The following is a 24,920-nucleotide window of genomic DNA, read 5'->3' on the forward strand; positions in this document are numbered from 1 at the left end:
AGATGTGGATATTGAGAACAGCAGACTGAAGAAAAATGAATGCTTTCAAGCTGTGGTGTTGGAGAACTGTATGAGCCTAGGGGGGACCCTCAGGATGGGATCAATCCAATCTGCCGTCATTCTATTAGGCTGGCCCACATGCCCGTCATAATAGCCAGAAATACATGGCAGCCCTGGGTCCTTCAGAAGGCCCTCATGGAGGCCTTGGCATTCAAATGGCACCTCGTGATCTCAGAAATAGCCGAAACCCCCACACTTTATGCAGCGGGATCGGTTCCCAAACCCTGCTCCATACAAAGTCTGATGCTGGAGGGCTTACATATAGCCCCAAAAATGTCAAGGGGTTAATTACTCAGGGGGCACTGTGGGGTCTATAAATAACTCAGGGGACACAGTGAGGCCTTATCAATTACTCAGGAGGCGCCATCAGCCCTATAAATACCTTGTGTCACAGAAGGGTGTGTAAGTAACTCAGAGGGCACAGTGGGACCTATAAATGAGTCTGTGGGCCCAGCAAAGCCTATAGATGACTCATTGGGCACAGCCTAACCTATAAATAACTAAGGCGACAGAATGAAGCTTATAAATTACTGAGGGGGCAGAGCAAGGCCTATAAATTTATAAAGGGGCCCACTGTGACTCTGTTGCCCAAGGGTCAATGTGCACCTGGATCCCACCCTGGCTGGCATTGTTGAAGTCTCTGACATTTGCCATTGAGACACAATATCATATGTCAGTATTGGTCCTTGGGTGACTTTTTCCTCACCTGCTGGCCACCTTCTGCAAATTCAGTGATATTTCCCAGAGTGCTGTATCACACGTGGCTTAGATACATGAGCTGGGCGGGTCTGAATAATGACAGGACAAGAGCTTCATAAAAACATATTCTTTACTTCGTACCATATAATCACATTATCACTGTATATTCCTCAGTATATAGTCTTGGTTTGGCTCAGCAACGTCTTCCCCTCTGCGCGGCTTCAGAGGTCTGAGCTACGGAAATAAAATCAGAAGCTGTACCATGACAATATGGCGGCCTACCTTCGAGCCCTTATCAGCCATATTGTCTTTCCTGCTTGAGCTAATATAGTCCTGCTATTTCTTCATTCTCCTTTAGTTTCAAATACATGAATTTCAAAAAAGGCAAAAAAGCGCGGTATAAAAGAAACTTTCATCAGATAAAAAAACGCACACTCATTGAGTAAAGTAAATATCTGCTCAGAAATATTTTTTGTAACTTTTCTATACTTTTTACCCAATATATGAGCCTCTGGGGCAAATTTAAAGTTTTCTACGGGATGTCATAAAGTTGTATTTTTACGAGTGAATGGCGGTTTATTAAAATGGCGCATAACTCAGTATGACCCCCTAGAATCTCTGCCTCTATTCATACTTAATTATAGCCCAGTAAGTGCCATTATAATGAAACTGGGATGGCTGCACAAAATTGTGCCATCGTTGGATGGTCATGGCGGTCTTCGAAAACAATAATGCACCCCCTTCTGGCTTCGTAAACACCTGCAATAAATGGAATTGGAAGCGTGAACGTCTGATTTCTTCCCTACGAAGCTTAAGACAATGAAGAAGGAAAGTCCCATCCAAAGGTCTCTCCGTGGTTTCGGGTCCACAACATCCAACCTAAGATGTTGTTACCCCTACGCCAGGATCTAACATCTCCATGATCAAGGTTCCAGTGTCTTCTGCACGCTGGGCTCATTGTTTGATACAGGTCACGCCGGCGTCTTCAGCATGGCCACAGTTAGTCTTGCCCCAGCTGGAGAACAGGCATTGTAGAAGAGACCCCTCAGTTCCTTTGCAGGCAACGTCGTCCATCCAGATACGTCCGGTACCTGTGAAAACAAGAACCCATCTGTTATTGGGGGTTTCCTTCCTTGTATGGAAGAAATCTAAAAACACATTGCAATTAGTAGGAGTCACTTTTCTGGGGCACCCACTAACCCCTTAGTGACATAACCTATTTTGAATCTAAGGACGTAACAACTTTTTGGGGGATTTTTATCTCCATTTTTGACCGCGTTCATATTCGGGTGAGATTTGTGCGTCTCGCAATGCACAAATCTCATGCAATTTTCTCGGCTGTGTAAAAACGGCCTTAATCATGCAGCATGAATAACATGATACATTTTTTGTGCAGGACAGTACAATTACGACAATACACAAATTATGATTTTTGGTAGGTTTTTCCACTTTTGCACAATAAAGAAGCTGTTTTTTAGGAAAAAGATTTTTTTGCATCGCTGCATTCAAAGTCCCATAACTTTTTTACTCTTCCATGGATGGAGCTCAGTGGGGGTGGCTTGTTTTTTGCATGAACATTGTAATTCTATTGGTACTATTTTAGGGGTACATATGGTTTTTTTGATAATTTTTATTACGCTGTTTTGGGAGGCGAAGAACAAAAGCATTCTGGCCCAGTTTTTTTTTCATGTAGGATAAAAAGTGTGTTCCATTTATTGTATGGATCGTTATTGATGTGATAATACCAAATATGTGGGTTTTAATTTGTTTTTATACATTGTTTTAAGCAAAGAAGGTAAAAGGTGCAAAATTTTTTTTTTTTTGGGGGGGGGGGGTTTACAATTTTTTTTACTGTACGAGACTTGAACCTGTGAACCTATGATCTCACTAGTAATACATTGCAGTACTTCTGTACTGCAATTCATTATCGCTAAACATTGCGATCACAGGCCATGGCAGACCCGGAGACCATGGTCTGGCATCCGGTTGACATGTCATCCCATCTGCCTTCCGCAATTACATGGTGGACGGTAAGATGAGATCACAGAGGGAGCTCCTTCCACTGAATGCCGCTAATTTATTTTGTTAAGTAGTGAAAGTGGCTTAAATTAAAAAAAAGTCAAAAATATTTGAGCAAAAAGATGTATGCCAAAATTTGCTACTTTTTTAGGCCAGCAAACTGGTGTAAATCACCAGGGGCATAACTATAGTACAGAGGGTGTGTATATGAGGAGCCCAGTACTATAAATGAAGCATATAGTTGGGGGCCCCTGATATCGTTCTTGCATTGGGGCCCAGCAGCTGCAAGTACTGCAAACCACTTTCAACATTTATGGGTAAAAGTAGGTCTGGGCTCAGCGGAAGGAGTCGTGACCTACTGCTGACTGAGAGATTCACTCTAAATCACGCCAAAAGCTGGAGTAAATTATAGCGCAAATCTCTGGCAGCTCATAGCTGCTTCCGTACCTAAACTTTTTCTTCTCTTGCAGCTGAGTCCAGAAAGTAGCTAAAATACTGCAGCCGTTGTTATAAGATATAACGCTATTATCTAGTCACTCCCTGCATCCTCCGCTCCTTTTATTTTGTTTTACTTACTTCTTACCTTTTCCCCGTACACCCCGCCCTCTATCTCTGTATAGAGGCGGCATCAGGATGATATGTGAAAAAAGACTCCCACAAAGACATACAGTTGCATTAAAAATTCTTCCATCCCCATTGCAAATTAGGTTTCTTTGCAAAATTTGCAAACATTCAGCTATTTGCAAAAAAAAAAAAAAATAATCAAACAGGAAAATTTTAAATAGGGTAACACAATTAGTATAACAAGGGGTTTCTCCAAATCCATCACAAAATGTGAATTTTAATGACTACTGCAGAATTATTTAACCCCTTGAATCAAATCCCTCCTAATAGCACACATTTGTAAATCAGGGGTTGTCTCAAGCACACCTGGTGTAACTAATCAAGGGCTTCATTAGCGGCATAAGGTGTGCTTGTGATAAAACACATTGACCTGGACTGGTGAGGGCTTTGTTGATTGTGGCATTTGATTGCATGTAAGAAATATGGCCAAGTCAAGAGAGTGGTCCAGAAAGTTAACAGAAGAGATCACTGCCTTGCACAAACAAGTAAAATGACACAAAAAGATAGCAAAGGCACTGAACACTCCTAGAAATACAGCTGGAAACAGTTTGCAAGTTATAAGCTAAAGGAACACTGGCTACACTACCTGGATGTTGCAAAAAGAGGGCGCTATCATCAGCTGCCAGCAGATTCATGAGGAGGCAGGTGGGGGTCAAAAACCCTTGACTGACTGCAAATTTCCAGCAAGATATGGTGACAGCAGGTATTGAGGTTTCTGCTTGTGTAGCGGGCAGGGTCAGTCCTCTGACCGGGAAAGATGGCGGGGATAAATCTTATAATATGTCACGGATGGCTCTACCATCTTTTCCAACAAATCCAGGGTATAGTCGGCCCAGCCGCACACTGGACCTGGGAATAGCGAATTGTGCTGAATAACTTGATTGCCTGTTTTGTCCTCGTGACTCCAGTGCCCCTTCACAGTAATATAAGACGAATAATAAAGTCCATAATCAAAGAGATAGTTTGTAAACCGGAGGCACACAGTTTTTTTTACTTGGATGGTCAAGGCAAAGATTTCCAAAAAAACTGCATTTAAGTCTTAGGCATTACAATGCAAACACTCCTGTGCAGATTCTTCCCTCAAGAAGTTTGTATCCAGAAGTCACTCTCCACTCTGAATATCTGCAGTCTGTTATCTGAGGGACAATTACTGGGGTGCTCCCGTTGCTTGTTGGGCCCATGCCGCAAACACTTCACTTGTCTCCGTTACAATCACATTCATTCCTCTGGGTACTCAGTTTCTCAGTCGCGTGTCCTACTGTGGTAGATGAACAGAGAAACCATGCACTCACCACTGCCGACTCTAAGAGTACAGGATCTGCTCCTCAAACTCCCCAGAGGAAAGGCCTCAGGAGTAAGTCCGGGACTCAGCACAGGTAAACTCCAGATCTAGGGTCTACTTCTCCAATCACATCTCCACTCTTGCTTGAGCAACCTTAGCTGCTGCTCTCTCTTCCTGACAACAACTACCTACTTTTACTCCTCCCTCCTTTTTCTGACCCATCACACATATCACCCATTCAGCAGGTTAGGGAGACAGAACACATAACATGGTATTATTGTATCTTGACGCCACCGGAAGCTAGGGGTTTGACAGGGCTTTGATGCTGGAACACCCCTGTCACATCCCTAGCTCCCGATTGGTAGAATTCCGCAAGGTCCTGGAAGCTGCGTGTCAAGATACAATAATAGACATACACCCTGCCACCGCTCCCAAAAGTGTCCTGGCCCATGCTGTGGGTCTGAGCGGTGTGGACTACCCACCAGCAGCGCTCACATGTGGGGACCAGCGGGTTTCTCTGCTGCTTTCTGCCACACAGCTTCAGGAACCACACGGATGCTAGGAGCGTACACATCTGCCGACCGAAGGCTGTCTTTGCTACCTTGCATGAAGAGGCAGAACTCCGACAGCAAGGCAGTTAGTAGGAGAGCAAGTGGAGCAGTACAGCCACCGGGGAAGAAGCAGCAGAAGAAAGGAGGGTGGCAGAGGCGCTGGGAGCCAGTAGTGCATATGTAGACTCACCTGGGGAAGAAGCAGCAGAGAGGCCGTGGAGGCTGGGAGAGGGGCCAGTAGTGCACATCTATACTGGCCAGTCAGCGGGGATGACGAGCACCAACCAGAAACAGCAGCATCGGGAACCACAGTGAATGCCCGGGGAGCTTGCCACACTTATGGCAGCATCAAGACCTTCAATCATGGCCGGGATCCGGGATGGGAGGCAAAACATCAGAATGATAGTGGGCTGCCAGGACCTGCAGGGGAGCCTTAGCTGAAGTCAAGCAGGTACAGGGGGCGTCACCCCCTGTCAGTCTTGTGTCCACCAGGACTTCCTGGTGGCATCAAGATACACTAATACCACACATAACCAGGCTAGGATGAGTTAACACAAAGTACAAACACCAATACACTTACATACTACAATCCACAAAAAAAAGACAAACGTCACAGAGAGACGCTCTAACTCTGGGCCACTACATTTGCACAGTAAGGCGCTTGCTAAATGCTTAAGATCGTCATGCCCTTATTCCAAGTTGTTCACCTCTGCTAGCATAAAAGTACAAGAAAAGTAGTCTCCAATATGCTCAAAACCATATAAATAAGCCGCAGAAGTTTTGTGATTCTGTTCTGATGGAGCAGTGAAACAAAACTGGAACTTTTTGAGCTTCTGGCTGAGCCATATGTTTGGAGGAGGAGGAATGAAGCAGATGCTGAAAAGAACTCCATACCTACAGTAAAGCATGGGAGTGGCTCAGTGATGCTCTGGGGCTGCTTGGCTTCCTCTTGTACTAAAAACCTGCAGTGTCTGGAGGACAAGATGGATCCAATCAAGTACCAGGAAATCATAGGAGAAAACGTCATGCTTTTAACGAGGAAGCTAAAGACTGGGCGTGATTAGACCTTCCAACAGGACATTGATCCTAAGCATACCTCAAAGTCCACCAAGATTTAGTTTCAGAAGTTCTGGAAGAACTTGGAATGGCCATGTCAGTCAGCTGACTTGAGCCCCGTAGAAAATCTTTGGTGAAATGTAAAGAAGTTGGCAGCAACACACAAACCCAAGAATATTAGTGAACTGTAGGCCATTGTCCATGAGAAACTGTCTAAGATTCCCCCGAGAATGCTATCAGAAGCTTGTGTCTAGCTATGCATCATGTTTTCAGCAGGTCATAACAGCACAAGGTGATCTACTAAGTACTAGAGATGAGCGAACGTGTTCGTCCGAGCTTGATATTCGTGCGAATATTAGGGTGTTCGGGATGTTCGTTATTCGTAACGAACACCATGCGGTGTTCGGGTTACTTTCACTTCCTTCCCTGAGACGTTAGCGCGCTTTTCTGGCCAATTGAAAGACAGGGAAGGCATTACAACTTCCCCCTGCGTCGTTCAAGCCCTATACCACCCCCCTGCTGTGAGTGGCTGGGGTGATCAGGTGTCCGCCGAATATAAAAGTCGGCCCCTCCCGCGGCTCGCCTCAGATGCCGTGTGAGTTAGATGAGGGACAGTGCTGTTTGTACCGGAGCTGCTGTAGGGAAAGAATTGGTAGTTAGTGTAGGCTTCAAGACCCCCCAAAGGTCCTTATTAGGGTCACTGATAGCTGTGTGTTGGCTGCTGTTAGCAGTGGCAATTATTTTTTTTCTCAAAATCGCCTCTGCAGAGCGTTGCACCCGGCATTAGGGACAGAAGTGCTGCATAGGCAGGGAGAGTGTTAGGAGTGAGTGTAGCCTTCAAGAACCTCAACGGTCCTTTCTAGGGCCATATTTATCCGTGTGCAGTACTGTCCAGGCTGCTGCTAGCTGTGCTGCATTTTTTTTTTCTTCTCAAAATCGCCTCTGCAGAGCATTGCACCCTCCATTGATACTGCAGGGAAAGAATTGTGTAGGCAGGGCCACAACACAGTTATTGTTCATTGAATATACGCAGTGCGGCCTTTTGGTGGAAAAAAAACTGAAAATAATTCTATTTGTCCTGCCTCTGTCCGTCCTAAGGGCGGTGGACACGTGTCGGCTGCGTGTGCAACGTTTAAAAATCAGACGCACCCAGCTACGGTTTACTGCTGGCTTCGCCATTTGCTTTCCTTAATTGGGAAAAAAAATACCTGCTCTGCCAGAGTTAATAACTCTGCTACCCTCACGTTCTGTGCCACATTAGCAGGGCCACAGCACAGTTATTAAACTTCTCATGTTCATTGAATATACGCAGTGCTGCCTTTTGGTGGAAAAAAACTGAAAATAATTCTATTTGTCCTGCCTCTGTCCGTCCTAAGGGCGGTGGACACGTGTCGGCTGCGTGTGCAACGTTTAAAAATCAGACGCACCCAGCTACGTTTTACTCCTGGCTTCGCCATTTGCTTTCCTTAATTGGGAAAAAAAATACCTGCTCTGCAAGAGTTAATAACTCTGCTACCCTCACGTTCTGTGACACATTAGCAGGGACACAGCACAGTTATTAAACTTAGATTATTCATTCACTAGAGGCAGTGGGGCCTTTCGTTTTCAAAAAAGGGAAAAAATTATATTTGGCTGAAGTCTTGCGCCAATTTATTTCCTGCCTGTGAAATCAAATCACTGGTAATACAGCATGCTGAGGGGTAGGGGTAGGCCTAGAGGACGTGGACGCGGCCGAGGACGCGGAGGGCCAAGTCAGGGTGTGGGCACAGGCCGAGCTCCTGATCCAGGTGTGTCACAGCCGACTGCTGCGCGATTAGAAGAGAGGCACGTTTCTGGCGTCCCCACATTCATCGCTCAATTAATGGGTCCACGCGGGAGACGGTTATTAGAAAATGAGCAGTGTGAGCAGGTCCTGTCCTGGATGGCAGAAAGTGCTTTGAGCAACCTATCGTCAACACGCAGTTCTGCGCCGTCCACTGCTGCAAATCCGAATCCTCTGTCTGCTGCTCCTCCTTCCTCCCAGCCTCCTCACTCCACTACAATGACACCTGCTCAGGAGCGGGAAAACTCCCAGGAACTGTTCTCGGGCCCCTGCTTAGATTGGGCAGCAGCGGTTCCTCTCCCACCAGAGGAGTTTATCGTCACTGATGCCCAACCATTCGAAAGTTCCCGGGGTCCGGGGGAAGAGGCTGGGGACTTACGCCAACTGTCTCAACAACTTTCTGTGGGTGAGGAGGACGATGACGATCAGACACAGTTGTCTTGCAGTGAGGTAGTAGTAAGGGCAGTAAGTCCGAGGGAGCAGCGCACAGAGGATTCGGAGGAAGAGCAGCAGGACGATGAGGTGACTGACCCCACCTGGTGTGCAACGCTTACTCAGGAGGACAGGTTTTCAGAGGGGGAGTCAAGGGCATCAGCAGGGCAGGTTGCAAGAGGCAGTGCGGTGGCCAGGGGTAGAGGCAGGGCCAGACCGAATAATCCACCAACTGTTTCCCAAAGCGCCCCCTCGCGCCATGCCACCCTGCAGAGGCCGAGGTGCTCTAAGGTCTGGCAGTTTTTCACAGAGACGCCTGACGACCGACGAACAGTGGTGTGCAACCTTTGTCGCGCAAAGCTCAGCCGGGGAGCCAACACCAACAGCCTCACCACCACCAGCATGCGCAGACATATGATGGCCAAGCACCCCACAAGGTGGGACGAAGGCCGTTCAGCGCCTCCGGTTTGCACCCCTGCCTCTCCCCCTGTGCCCCAACCTGCCACTGAGATGCAACCCCCCTCTCAGGACACAGGCACTACCGCCTCATGGCCTGCACCCACACCCTCATCTCCGCTGTCCTCGGCCCCATCCAGCAGTGTAGTTCAGCGCACCGTCCAGCCGTCGCTTGCGCAACTGTTGGAGCGCAAGCGCAAGTACGCCGCCACGCACCCGCACGCTCAAACGTTAACCGTCCGCATAGCAAAATTCATCAGCCTTGAGATGCTGCCGTATAGGGTTGTGGAAACGGAGTCCTTCAAAAGTATCATGGAGGCGGCGGCCCCGTGCTACTCAGTTCCCAGTCGCCACTACTTTTCCCGATGTGCCGTCCCAGCCCTGCACGACCACGTCTCCCGCAACATTGTACGCGCCCTCACCAACGCGGTTACTGCCACGGTCCACTTAACAACGGACACGTGGACAAGCACAGGCGGGCAGGGCCACTACATCTCCCTGACGGCACATTGGGTGAATTTAGTGGAGGCTGGGACAGAGTCAGAGCCTGGGACCGCTCACGTCCTACCCACCCCCAGAATTGCGGGCCCCAGCTCGGTGGTGGTATCTGCGGAGGTGTATGCTTCCTCCACTAAAGCACCCTCCTCCTCCTCCTCCTCCTCCTCTGTCTCGCAATCAAGATGTGTTAGCAGCAGCATGTCGCCAGCAGTCGTGTCGTGCGGTGTGGCAGCACAGCGGTGGGCAAGCGTCAGCAGGCCGTGCTGAAACTACTCAGCTTAGGCGATAAGAGGCACACGGCCCACGAACTGCTGCAGGGTCTGACACAGCAGACCGACCGCTGTCTTGCGCCGCTGAGCCTCCAACCGGGCATGGTCGTGTGTGACAAAGGCCGTAACCTGGTGGCGGCTCTGCAGCTCGGCAGCCTCACGCACGTGCCATGCCTGGCCCACGTCTTTAATTTGGTGGTTCAGCGCTTTCTGAATAGCTACCCACGCTTGTCAGACCTGCTCGTAAAGGCGCGCCGGCTCTGCGCACATTTCCGCAAGTCCCACACGGACGCTGCCACCCTGCGCACCCTGCAACATCACTTTAAGCTGCCAGTGCACCGACTGCTGTGCGACGTGCCCACACGGTGGAACTCTACGCTCCACATGTTGGCCAGGCTCTATGAACAGCGTAGAGCTATAGTCGAATACCAACTCCAACATGGGCGGCGCAGTGGGAGTCAGCCTCCTCAATTCCTTTCAGAAGAGTGGGCCTGGTTGGCAGACATCTGTCATGTCCTTGGTAATTTTGAGGAGTCTACCCAGGTGGTGAGCGGCGATGCTACAATCATTAGCGTCACCATTCCTCTGCTATGCATCTTGAGAAATTCCCTGCAAACCATAAAGGCAGCTGCTTTGCGCTCGGAAACGGGGGCGGGGGAAGACAGTATGCCGCTGGATAGTCAGGGCACCCTCCTGTCTATTTTTCAGCGCGTACAGGAGGAGGAGGAGGAGCATGAGGAGGATGAGGAGGAGGGGGAAGAGACAGCTTGGCCCGCTGCTGACGGTACACCGGCTGATTGCCTGTCATCCTTTCAGCGTGTATGGCCTGAGGAGGAGGAGGAGGAGGATCCTGAAAGTGATCTTCCTAGTGAAGACAGCCATGTGTTGCGTACAGGTACCCTGGCACACATGGCTGACTTCATGTTAGGATGCCTTTCTCGTGACCCTCGCGTTGCACGCATTCTGGCCACGACGGATTACTGGGTGTACACACTGCTCGACCCACGCTATAAGGAGAACCTGCCCACTCTCATTCCCGAAGAGGAAAGGGGTTCGAGAGTGTTGCTATACCACAGGACCCTTGCGGACAAGCTGATGGTAAAATTCCCAGCCGACAGCGCTAGTGGCAGAAGGCGCAGTACCGAGGGCAAGGTAGCAGGGGAGGTGCGTAGATCGAGCAGCATGTACATCCCAGGCAGTGCAACAGTCTTTAAGGGCCTGGCCAGCTTTATGGCTCCCCACCAAGACTGTGTCACCGCTCCCCAGTCAAGGCTGAGTCGGCGGGAGCACTGTAAAAGGATGGTGAGGGAGTACGTAGCCGATCGCACGACCATCCTTGGTGACGCCTCTGCCCCCTACAACTACTGGGTGTCGAAGCTGGACACGTGGCCTGAACTAGCGCTGTATGCCCTGGAGGTGCTTGCTTGTCCTGCGGCTAGCGTCTTGTCGGAGAGGGTGTTTAGTGCGGCTGGGGGAATCATCACAGATAAGCGTAGCCGCTTGTCAACCGACAGTGCCGACAAGCTAACACTCATCAAGATGAACAAAGGCTGGATTTCCCCAGACTTCTGTTCTCCACCAGCGGACAGCAGCGATACTTAAGCAATACGTAGGCTGCACCCGCGGATGGAAGCTACGTTCTCTCTCACCATCCAAAACGGGGACATTTCTGCTTCATCAATCTGTGTCTAATATTCCTCCTCCTCCTCCTGCTCCTCCTCCTGAAACCTCACGTAATCACGCTGAACGGGCAATTTTTCTTAGGGCCACAAGGCTCACTCAAATAATTTTTCTGAACAATTTTTATAAGTTTCAATGTGCTTAAAAGCGTTGGAACTTTAACTTGAACCAATTTTTCGTTACACTGGGCTGCCTCCAGGCCTAGTTACCACTTAAGCCACATTAACCAAAGCGATTCACCTGCCATCTTGGTTGGGCATGGCCAATTTTTACTGAGGTACATTAGTACTGTTGGTACACCAAATTTTTGGGGCCCTCACCTACAGTGTAATCATAGCAATTTGTATGTTCTTCGCCTGCACTCATGGTACAGAAAGGTGTGTGGGGTTGGCCTACACTTTAGCTACATAAATGTAACTTGGGCCTTGGTTATACTAAGGCTACTGAAATGGAACGAAGACTGCGCTCCCGCTATACTGCTGCTTCGGAATTGTTACTGGGGCCTGTCTTGAGTGCTACTATTGCTGACATGGAACGAAGACTGCGCTCCCGCTATACTGCTGCTTCGGAATTGTTACTGGGGCCTGTCTTGAGTGCTACTATTGCTGACATGGAACGAAGACTGCGCTCCCGCTATACTGCTGCTTCGGAATTGTTACTGGGGCCTGTCTTGAGTGCTACTATTGCTGACATGGAACGAAGACTGCGCTCCCGCTATACTGCTGCTTCGGAATTGTTACTGGGGCCTGTCTTGAGTGCTACTATTGCTGACATGGAACGAAGACTGCGCTCCCGCTATACTGCTGCTTCGGAATTGTTACTGGGGCCTGTCTTGAGTGCTACTATTGCTGACATGGAACGAAGACTGCGCTCCCGCTATACTGCTGCTTCGGAATTGTTACTGGGGCCTGTCTTCAGTGCTACTATTGCTGACATGGAACGAAGACTGCGCTCCTCCTATAATGCTGCTAGTGATATGTTAGTGGGACCTGTCCTAATGCTACGGCTAAAATGTTACGAATTCTGGGCTCTGCCTATACCGCTGCTAATGGTATGTCTCTGGGGTGTGGAAACAGAGGCTTCCCAAAGACATGATGGCGGCGAGGCCATTTCCCACCAACGCGGTTACTGTTAAGGTGCATATAACCACGGACACGTGGAGAGGACACGTAGTGCCTCAAAAACATCCCCCTCCTCCTCCAACAGGGAAAACATTCTTGGCAAATGCCTTTGCATTGGTTCGTCTGGTGGCAGTCCAAGAATTTCACCTTTACCGACACAACAAGAGAGCCCCCACACCATCCCCCCGCCACGGGCCACTTAATCCTGGCCGCATTCCGAAAACCAACAAAATACAACCGTGCTACTAGGTCCGCAGTCACCACCACATTACCACCAACGCGGTTACTGTTAAGGTGCATATAACCACGGACACGTGGAGAGAACACGTAGTGCCTCAAAAACATCCCCCTCCTCCTCCAACAGGGAAAACATTCTTGGCAAATGCCTTTGCATTGGTTCGTCTGGTGGCAGTCCAAGAATTTCACCTTTACCGACACAACAAGAGAGCCCCCACACCATCCCCCCACCACGGCCCACTTAATCCTGGCCGCATTCCGAAAACCAACAAAATACAACTGTGCTACTAGGTCCGCAGTCACCACCACATTACCACCAACGCGGTTACTGTTAAGGTGCATATAACCACGGACACGTGGAGAGGACACGTAGTGCCTCAAAAACATCCCCCTCCTCCTCCAACAGGGAAAACATTCTTGGCAAATGCCTTTGCATTGGTTCGTCTGGTGGCAGTCCAAGAATTTCACCTTTACCGACACAACAAGAGAGCCCCCCACACCATCCCCCCGCCACGGCCCACTTAATCCTGGCCGCATTCCGAAAACCAACAAAATACAACCGTGCTACTAGGTCCGAAGTCACCACCACATTACCACCAGCGCGGTTACTGTTAAGGTGCATATAACCACGGACACGTGGAGAGAACACGTAGTGCCTCAAAAACATCCCCCTCCTCCTCCAACAGGGAAAACATTCTTGGCAAATGCCTTTGCATTGGTTCGTCTGGTGGCAGTCCAAGAATTTCACCTTTACCGACACAACAAGAGAGCCCCCACACCATCCCCCCGCCACGGCCCACTTAATCCTGGCCGCATTCCGAAAACCAACAAAATACAACCGTGCTACTAGGTCCGCAGTCACCACCACATTACCACCAACGCGGTTACTGTTAAGGTGCATATAACCACGGACACGTGGAGAGGACACGTAGTGCCTCAAAAACATCCCCCTCCTCCTCCAACAGGGAAAACATTCTTGGCAAATGCCTTTGCATTGGTTCGTCTGGTGGCAGTCCAAGAATTTCACCTTTACCGACACAACAAGAGAGCCCCCACACCATCCCCCCGCCACGGCCCACTTAATCCTGGCCGCATTCCGAAAACCAACAAAATACAACCGTGCTACTAGGTGCGCAGTCACCACCACATTACCACCAACGCGGTTACTGTTAAGGTGCACATAACCACGGACACGTGGAGAGGACACGTAGTGCCTCAAAAACATCCCCCTCCTCCTCCAACAGGGAAAACATTCTTGGCAAATGCCTTTGCATTGGTTCGTCTGGTGGCAGTCCAAGAATTTCACCTTTACCGACACAACAAGAGAGCCCCCACACCATCCCCCCGCCACGCCCCTCTTAATCCTGGCCGCATTCCGAAAACCAACAAAATACAACCGTGCTACTAGGTCCGCAGTCACCACCACATTACCACCAACGCGGTTACTGTTAAGGTACATATTACCAGTCTGACTGGGGCATGCAGACACCTTGACAGAATTAATAGTGTGTGGCACATAGGTTCCCCATTGCTATGCCCATGTGTGCAGCTCCTGATGGCGGTGGCACAGGATTCTATTTCTCATTGCTTCTGTACAGCATTGTGGGCTATCGCCCCGCCCCTTTTAAAGAGGGTCGCTGCCTAGCCGTGCCAACCCTCTGCAGTGTGTGCCTTCGGTTCCTCCTCATGGCAGACGCACTTCTAAATAGACATGAGGGTGGCGTGGCATGAGGGCAGCTGAAGGCTGCGCAGGGACACTTTGGTGTGCGCTGTGGGGGGGAGGGGGGGCGGTTGGGCAGCATGTAACCCAGGAGAAGTGGCAGCGGAGTGTCATCCAGGCAGTGATTGTGCTTTGTTGTAGCTAGTGTGGTGCTTAGCAAAGGTATGCCATGCTAATGAGGGCTTTTCAGAAGTAAAAGTTGTTGGGAGGGGGGGGGGCCCACTCTTGCCGGTATTGTGGCTTAATAGTGGGACCTGTGAACTTGAGATGCAGCCCAACATGTAGCCCCTCGCCTGCCCTATCCGTTTCTGTGTCATTCCCATCACTTTCTTGAATTGCCCAGATTTTCACACATGAAAACCTTAGCGAGCATCGGCGAAATACAAAAATGCTCTGGTCGCCCATTGACTTCAATGGGGTTCGTTATTCGAAACGAACCCTCGAACATCGCGGGAAGTTCGTTTCGAATAACGAACACCCGAACATTTTGGTGTTCGCTCATCTCTACTAAGTACTAAAGATGCTCGTCATGAAGGGGGTGAATAATTTTGAATGCAATTGTATAGTATAGGACCCCTTTAATGAGTGAAACGGTTATGACGACGGTTGAGAGTAGACAAAGCTCAACTGTGATTGGAAGAGCTGAAGGTTAAAGAGGAATAGGCCAAGCAACAACAGAAATCATGATTGTCATTGAATGGCCTGAAGACTCTGAAAATAAAATCTTTTAGAAAAACACTTTACATCATCACAAAGACTCAAAATCAACCTTATAGATTATAATATTTTCACATTTGCCCCAGAAGTTTCTGGCTTTTATGATGCATTGTATAAACATAATGTTTGTACTTGGATGGAGTCAGGAAGCTCCATGTATTGTAACGTGGAGCATTGGTTGTTCCAGGACACAGAATTACAGAACATAATGATTCCTGGGGATTCCCGTGTCCTACTGATTTATGGACTCTCCCTGTCTATGGCTGACTGCTCCTGAGTTATATCACATATTTTGGACCGAGTTCCGCTTTTCATGGCAGACGGAGCCAGGAAGAATGTGTTCTGCAAGAGGGAGAACTCTCTTTACAGTAAATATCATGATGGAACATTTCAAAAGGAGCAAATATGGGACTCTGACAATCCGGGTTTCCAATGCTGAAAGGTGGAAACAAGGATGTATGTACCATAGAAGAAATGGAGGAGGTGACTAAAGACTGTTCCCTCCTCACCTGAGATGGTCAATGTTATGAACCAGCATCATATTATTGGACAGAAGGACGCTTTAATTATTACTATGGGGCATCTTCTCTTCTCATGGACATCAGGACTAAGGTATTGAAGATACCAAGGTCAATGGACATATAGGACACATCTAACTGGTCCTCATATGGTGCTCTTCATAGGTGAATCAGGTGGTGGTGGTGTGTATGGTGTGGTGGTGACAGACAGAGGCAGCTCATTTGTTTTACCAAAACCTTTTTTTTATGTCAACGAAGGCTGGGGTTTCACTCCATAGGAGGATACTTAATACTTGACCACTACATTATAACAGGAAGTGGTGTTTGTCGTTTGGGTACATCACTTTTACATTTCGTTCTGAACTGAGCTGTAACAAGTCCCCTGATTTCCTTCAACTGGCTGTTGTTGACTGTTACCGACTCTGCTACTTGCAGCATAGACCTGTACCACCCCGTAGGGGGCTATGCCTGGTGGAGTCTCGGGTTGGAGTCTATTCCCAACAGCCGGACTGGCCAGTGGCAGCAGCAGTTTTCCCTTATATAGCTGTATAACTGTGTATGATGATAGCTTTGAGGGGATTTGATGGCATTTATTTGAGAAGGCAGCACTTTTCTTAAGAAGAATGCAGCACACCAGTCTATAGGGTTATGGGGGACTTGTTAAAATATTTGCACAGTTGCAGCCACCATATATAGATCAAAATGTTGCAGTTATTGGAGCTGATGACCAACTGGTGTAATGAAGACTTTGATTAATTTGCTTCAAATGGGATTGTCTTCTGCTGGATCTTTGGGCCTATTATTGAGTCAGGACCTGGAACCTCAGAGAATCCTTGAGTAATTTGATGCATTTGCTAGATCCAAAGAACCTCATGAAGACCATTTTCGAAATGATGACTGCGAGCTGAGCCTGTTACCCCTCTGGACTTCATATATTGGGGATTAGCAATAATCTAGAAATTATTACCCAACTAAATGCAAAACCTCTCCAGAAAATTGAAACATTAAGGTTAATTAAGCATCATAAGTCATTCAGCCTGCGCTCTACTGGAAGGATGGACATCAAGGAAGACTTCTGACTAGAGATGAGCGAGCACCAAAATGCTCGAGTGCTCGTTACTCGAGTCGAACTTTCAGTGATGCTCGAGAGTTCGTTTCGAGTAACGAACCCCATTGAAGTCAATGGGCTACCCGAGCATTTTTGTATATCGCCGATGCTCGCTAAGGTTTTCATTTGTGAAAATCTGGGAAATTCAAGAAAGTGATGGGAACGACACAGAAACGGATAGGGCAGGCAAGGGGCTACATGTTGGGCTGCATCTCAAGTTCCCAGGTCCCACTATTAAGCCACAATAGTGGCAAGAATGAGACCCCCCCCCCCCCCCCGCACTGTCAGCATAAAGATCGTTCTCCTCAGCCACAGCTGTAACAGCTGTGGCAGAGAAGAACGATGTTAGCCCATTGAATTCAATGGAGACGGCAATACAGCCGGCTCCATTGAAAGCAATGGGCTGCCGGCGATTGCGGGATGAATTGCCAGGAAGGGCTTAAATATATAAGCCCTTCCCTGCAATTCATCCAGAAATGTGTAAAAATAAAAAAATATATATATACTCACCTGGTCCCGGCAGACGGAGATCAGCGCGGCCGGCGGCAGTCCTGAACTGCTCTGAACAGCTGTGAGTAGTATTCAGCAGCCGGGGATTTAAAATCCCCGCCTGCTGAATGAGCTGCCTCTGATTGGTCACAGCCTGACCAATCAGAGGCAGCTCTCCCTCACACCCATTCATGAATTCATGAATGGGTGAGTGAGTGCTGCCTCTGATTGGCTCAGCGCAGGGCCAATCAGGGGCAGCTCTCAGCTGTCATTCAGCTGAGAGCTGCCCCTGAGCCAATCAGAGGCAGCACTCACTCACCCATTTATGAATTCATGAATGGGTGTGAGTGAGAGCTGCCTCTGATTGGTCAGGCTGTGACCAATCAGAGGCAGCTCATTCAGCAGGCGGGGATTTTAAATCCCCGGCTGCTGAATACTACTCACAGCTGTTCAGAGCAGTTCAGGAGGACTGCCGCCGGCCGCGCTGAACTCCGTCTGCCGGGACCAGGTGAGTATATTTTTTATTTTTATTTTTACACACTTCTGGATGAATTGCAGGGAAGGGCTTATATATTTAAGCCCTTCCCGACAATTCATCCCGCGATCGCCGGCAGCCCATTGCTTTCAATGGAGCCGGCTGTATTGCCGGATCCATTGAATTCAACAGTCAGTGCTCGTTTAATCGAGACGAGTACCGCGTAGTGCTCGTCTCGAGTAACGAGCATCTCGAGCACCCTAATACTCGAACGAGCATCAAGTTCGGACGAGTATGCTCGCTCATCTCTACTTCTGACCTTTCGGAATCTTATCAGGGAGATAATGAGGAGATCTTGGCACCCATGGCCAGCCTCGGCTGTGTGTGATCTGCATGGTTGCACAGTGCTCCAGCCACCAGCTTGTAGGGGGTGCACCAGAAAGATGTAGGTGGGGAGCAATTGTCCCCCTTCGGTCCTCCCAGCCAGATCATCTTCTCTGTGCAGCAGCATCTTGTGGTGCTACATGAACCCATCCCCTTTTGGTTCCGTTTCCTCCACTCTGATGTTCCAAGGCACTGCTATCAGCCCATTGGCATCCCCTTAACACAATCTCCTAGCTCTGCTTCTGTATTTATGTTATGTGTTTGGTTCTGGTACTATATCTAAGTGCTGAGGTTGGTTCATGCTGAATTGATTTTATGAGTATGGCTCTGTGGCTGCATTTATGTATTGAGCTTGGTTCTAGTATTGTATTTATGTGCTGAGTGTGGTTCTGGTATTGTATCTATGTAATGAACTTGTATCTGGCACTGTAGCTGTTTACTGAGCTTGCATCCAGTATTTATTCACTGAGCTGTTCTGGTGTGGGAATGCTGCTAACTTGCTGCTGTATACACAAGCAGGCAGACTGCCTATCAGTGCAATGTCATCACTTTGATTGCGGGGTATGTTTTGCACAGGGTGCCAGCCATCCTAAGGCCAGCACAGCTGGGGGATCACTGTATATGGATGTATACTGCTAGTACTGGACTAAGTGGGAGCTGTATACATCTGGGTGCAGTGAACCTTATGGCACTTTAGTTGGGTCATGTCCTGGCTCTATGGTACATTCACATCTGATAGCCAAAATTTAACTATGAACCAAACTTAAGAGCTCATTCACACAGGTGTATGCAAATTCAGTCCGTGAAATACGCAGTGTTTTTACTACATGTGTGTGTATATCATATATATATAGCCCAGCTCAGTCACTAGCAAGGAAGATAAGATTTTAGCAGACTTGATTACCACAGATCAGTCCTAAATTATTGTCGTGACGCCAGTGTCCCTAGGCAAGTGACAAGTCACTCGCGATGAAAGAATGAATACACAAACATTTTCAAAACAGGGGACACGCGGTTTCCTTTTACTCACAATTCAACTTTGATTTTCCAATACAGCCAATTATGTGCACTTTTCAACATGACAGTAAGTGCTTCTGAACAGATTCTGAGCTTTCCGGACACAGTTGACAATCAGAGTTCTTTTTCCTAAGGCACACATTTCCTCAGTCGCTGTCATCTTATGGACACTTTCTTGGGGCATCCACTCCTGTGATACACGGCCTTTCAAACATTCTTACGTCTGATGCTAGCTGTAGCTGTTTTTCGCGCTTCCCCTCTGGATGAGGTTCAGCGGGGGAGTGTGCGGGACTTCCACTCCCACACCAACTCCTAGGAGGCATCTCTTGCGCTACAGTTGATGCTCCTGTGCTAAGAGACATGATCACGGCTTAGTCATTGCATGAGCATCAGCCGGGCTCTCCTGCGCGCACCTCCTTCTCCGACCACCAACTACTCTCCTCTTCTCCATCTCACTCTTACACAACTCCTCCCCCAATTCCCAAACTACCAATCACATCACACTAATAGGACAGAGAGACAAATCGACTTACACAAGATTGACATCACTCATTTAAAGACAAACAGGCTTACAAAAGAAAAAAGGTTCCCTAACTTTGGGTTACTACAGATACTTGATGCACATATACATACTTTTGGTGAGTATGTGGGTTTCCTTGGCTCGTGTATCCACTGCATTTTTTTTACATGTGCAAAAAAAATGCAAGAAAACCCAATTGATGTCACTATTTTTGTAACCACTCTGTCCTGCCAGCATGCATAAAACCACAGTAAATACACATGTAACTGTGTATGTGTTAGATTTTTGGCAATCCCATAGACTTTAATGGGCAGTTTCGGTCTGTGATCCGGACCAAAATGGGGCAGACAGTTTTTTTCTTCCTGTACAATATGAACATAACAAAATGCACGTCTGAGTAATCCAATGCAAATCAATGGGGTTTATGCTGTTTGCTATAGCATGTAATACAGACGGAAAATACATCCGTGTGAATGAACCCTAATAATATGATTGAACCCCCTGGGGACTTGTATTTTGAACATAACTTTTTAATTTTTTTCATCAATGTCCCATGTGATGGCCAGCTATAAGTTTGATTCGTACCATTTTGGGTAAACACAACTTTTTAGAAACTTTCTATGGAGTGAACAAAAGTCAACAATGTCAGTGTTGTTATTTTGTTATGTTTTTTTTATATATTCATTGTGTGGGGTAAAGTTATTCAACATTTTTAAACTTTTTTTTAGTCCTATTGAGAGACTTTAGTGTGCAATCATGTAATACTGCAGTGTATTAAATCTCTGGCAGTCCCTATTAGGCTTATGGTTTTGCTTGTTCCGCCTGCTCCAGAATATGTTATAAATAAAGATTATTATTATATCATCCATTTTTTGATGCAGTTCAGAAACGCACAAACAATACACTAAAAAATAATGCAAAGTGTGAGTGCAGCCTGAGACTCTTGTCTTATGAGACCCCTCGGGTATCGGAACCAAGTGTGACTGTAGCCTCCACACCCTCTGCATCTCTGGGCACAGACACCCCCATTCTGGAATTCCTTGGCCTCCTTGAAGTCCGTTCCATTCTTTCAGCTCCAGAAATGCCCGATTACAATGTTTGATTGATTTTTGTCTGCTCTGGTCGTGGCGCTTATGATGTCATTATGTGTAAGGTATACAAATACCGGCACGTATCCTGGCAAGCCAGGTCTGTGTAGACTGGCATCGTCTCACCTTTCACCACCTCTCGCAGACCGTTGAGGGGCAGAGAGAGACACGTTTGCACGTGGGCTTGAGTTCAGTCTTTCTTGCTGCCAGATCCTGAGACTAAACACAATTTGAAGTAATTATTGTGAAGGAACGTGAGAACAAGCGAATCAAGGGATCTCCATGTATGAGGAGCAGCGGCCAGAAACAACAATAATACGACCAGACTTCAGTGTTACCCACCTCAGTCCTCGTAGTGAGATTATGTTTCTATATGAAATATCCCTGGAAAGTGCATGTAATACACACATAAGGGCAAATACCCTTCACGGGGCACCTTTAGGACTATACGTAGAGCAGAGCGCCCTCATGGCCAACTGGATAAAAGTGATCGTATGACCAGCATCATGACTTCTTTATTAGACAGGTGGCATATAGACTATGTTCCAGTATTGATCTACGGGAAATGGGCGGTCTTCTACAGGTATGGAGTCCAGCATGAGAGGGCATACCTCCCAATTTTGGAATAATGGAGAGGGTTAATGCCTGTGGCATATGCAAATTTAAAATAAACCACGCCCTTTCAGTGTTAAACCACACCCTTTGCGCTCCTTTACACTAATAGGGCCCAGTAGTGACCCCCTCATAGTAACAGTGCCCCCTAGTGACTTCCCTAAAATAATAGTGCTGCTTAGTGACCTCCTCACAGTAATAGCACCCCACAGTGACCCCTCACAGTAATAGTGCCTTTTAGTGACCTCCCCCCAGAATCAGTGTCCCTTCATAGCAATAGGGCTATTTGATGATGACCGAAAAAGGTAATTATGTTCCTTAATGACCCACTCACAACAATAATGCCCTTCAATGACCCCCTCACAGGAATAGTGCCTTAGTGATCTCCAGAAAGTAATAATGCTCTTCAGTGACTTCCTCAAGGTGCCTCTTATTCTCCTGTCACTATAACAGTGCCTCTTAGCAACTCCCTCACAGTAATGGTGACCTTAAAGTAATAGTACCTGTTAGTGACCCTGTCATAGTTATGGTGCTTCTTATTGATCCCACTCTTACTAATAGTGCCCCTTACTCTGTCTTAACAGTATTAGTGCCCCTTAGTGACCTCCTCAGAGTAATAGTACTCCTTGTTGACCCTCTCACAATAATCAGGCCTTTTAGTGACATTCTCACAATAATAGTGCTCTTTAGTGTCCTTTCACAGTAATAGTGCCCCTCCTCAGTGACGTACTCACAGTAATAGTGCCCCTTATTGGTCCCTTCACAGTAGCTGTGCCTCATAACGACCCCCTGACAGTTATAGTGCCCCTACCAACCTCCCTCACCTGCTTAGGCAGTCAGGCGGCTGTGGCCAGTGATTGGCAGCTGCGGTGAAAGATGCGCAAGGCCAAGTGTCAGCTCATCCTACTCCAGAGGTGATGTAACCAGGGTCTACACTGTCTGCTTCTGATCAAACCATGGACTGCAGGTAACACGATGAATATTGGAGCTGATGGCTTTGTGCCTCACCATTGCGTCCAGTTGTATCGGCATCCTGAGTGTGTAGAAACAGTTAGAATCAGGACTTGTGGCTTGCTCCTTGGACAGCATCTGAAATCCAGGACTGTCCAACAGGATCCAGGGTGGTTGGGAGGCATCAGAAACGGACATAGCCCAAGTATTGCAATAGATAGTGTTTACAGAGTGTTCCGTCTCTTGGCCTTGCTACCAACTCAAAATGTAATTTTTGACCCAACACAAAAATCTAACATTTTGGAAGATGACGTCATCATCATTATAACTGAGAACAGACCTTGAGTGAAGTATTTATGGATTCTACGGACAGGTGTTTCATATAACACACCAGTAATTGCCCTTTAATGTCTAACATGAGGGCTCCTTCATTAGACCAACACGTTCCTGGCTGGAAATGTAGCAGCGTGTTACGGCTTCCAGAAGTAGCCTGTCTGCCAACACCTTCCATCAGCTGCTCGAGAATGGAGTCATGTTATGTTTACTAATTACGATTAATGAGAATAGACTCTGTCAGTGCTCAATACTGAGCCGTCACTAGGTATAAGCGGCGCTCCAGCTGGAAAATACTGGCAGGAGATGTCTAATTGAGTCACAACAATCCAAGGTGACCCCAAAGAAGACATTTTAGACGGATCCAAGTACAGTAAAGTTCTAGGACCTCAATGTATGGCGTTCTTTATGAGCCAGGGGGTAAATCTTTACTAAAGGACCCCCAAAGCATTAGGAAGAAGGGGGTGAGGGACTGGCATAGACCATTATTGTCCCCTCATTAAACTATTTTGGTCAATTTGGAGCACAAAGAGGGCAGCATTTCCTCACTCCGTAGAGAAGGTTGCAGAAGAAAGCAACTTTTTATGGTGTCAACCGAGTCCCTGGTTCATTTACATTGAAGACCAGTTCCAGCATCATTGGGACTAAGTGAAACAGAAAGACGAGACTCCGGCGGGCAAAAGAGCGCAGAAATTGTATCACTGAGCAGCAGAAAAACATTCCCTGGTCAGATGAATCCAGATCTCTGTTGCCCCGTGCTGATGGGAGGTCAGAATTTGGCACAAGCAGCATGAGTCGCTGACCCCTTCCTGTCAGCTGGTCAGAACATGTCAGCACCGCCGTCTAATCTGCAGCAACTACAAGAAGCTTCCTGTCCGCAGGGGCCGATATTCCAGCAGAACAATTTAATCTCCTAGTGGAATCTAAAGCACGATGAATTGCTGAAATTCTGAAGACCAAAGAAAGTCCAACGCGCTACTAGATGGGGGTCTCTAATAAAGGGGTCATTCAGTGTAAGTGTCACCTTCATGAACTGAGGATTGAGAATAGAACCTATTAATTCTTGAGATCAAGAATTGTTTCTTAGAAAGTCCCTTTAAGAGGGCGCCATCAGTTTTTTTCGCCCCTTTGGTTTCAGTTTGTGTAACTTCAGCAATTTAGAATGAGAATGGTTGATGCATTTTTATGAATACAGATGTAGCAGCTCTGATTTTGACATCAGGCACGCTATGAAACTAATGTAGGCTTAGCACCTACCGCTACGCTATTGGGGTGGCACGGCTCTTGCCATTCACATTGGCAGCCATGCCACTGTATGCGCTAATGAGATGGGTTAGCGCTGCTACATCAGGAAATATCATGATGGGGTGAAAATAAAACTGTTGGGGGTTTTGGTCTTCGGTAATAAAATTGGCACAAATTGGCAGCCATGTTTACGCCATTTTTTTAAATTCATGAACTGCAATGTTAGTTCTACTCAGAGGCGCGCGATAGGAGCTTCCAGATGAGTATATAGAACGCTTGCAGTCCGCATGCTGTGCAATTAATGGTGATTACTTGAAGCTGTCCGTCCTCCTCTATTTATGTTCTTCACCCGTAAACCAAGATTAAAGTCTACAAAAATGTTCGCCATACAGGCTGCGCGCAGCCATCATTCAGCGTGGGCTTGTTTGTAGTCAACTCCCCGTTGCACATGTCATGTGCAGCAGCAGATCCTTATCTCCATCGGAGTGCGGCGCGCTGTGGTTTACATTTTCCGCACGTCTTCAGGCCACAAGTCAAACACTTGTAATGTGTATATATTCTATATACAATGCGTAGCAGCCTGTGGTTAGGGGCCCCAAAAAGGGGGTCATTACCTAATGTGAATGTATATCAACATAACGGCTCCTGCAGGGGCGGCACCCGACTTTCCAGGAGCCCTGAATGGTAAATCTGCCTTATTATACAGAGGTGCAGGGGCGAGGAATGAATTAGTGATTAGGCAGATGTGACACTCAGGACTCTGGGAAAGCTGGGTGACATCTCGTACTTTGAGGTTCACTGTGTGCCATCATTACTTGGTGTACACACTTTTTAACCTCTTCCCAACCACAGTCTCAGTCTATAAATTAAAGAGTTGTGCCAAGACAGAAAGTTGTTCCTATGCACATGATAGCGGATAACTTCTGATCACTGGGAT

At 47.6% G+C, this 24,920-nt stretch overlaps 1 protein-coding gene across 1 annotated transcript in view; it reads right to left on the reverse strand.

The window, feature by feature from the left end:
• Window positions 1–871: 871 nt before the first annotated feature.
• SCARA5 (scavenger receptor class A member 5) overlaps window positions 872–24,920 on the reverse strand; it is a 290,718-nt gene continuing 266,669 nt past the window's right edge. Inside the window, exon 9 of the mRNA XM_066594696.1 lies at window positions 872–1,850. Coding sequence (XP_066450793.1) covers window positions 1,714–1,850 — 137 coding nt within the window. The 3' untranslated portion in view covers window positions 872–1,713. The remainder of the gene's footprint in view (window positions 1,851–24,920) is intronic.

This window comes from Eleutherodactylus coqui, chromosome 1, assembly GCF_035609145.1.
Source record: "Eleutherodactylus coqui strain aEleCoq1 chromosome 1, aEleCoq1.hap1, whole genome shotgun sequence".
Taxonomy (NCBI): domain Eukaryota; kingdom Metazoa; phylum Chordata; class Amphibia; order Anura; family Eleutherodactylidae; genus Eleutherodactylus; species Eleutherodactylus coqui.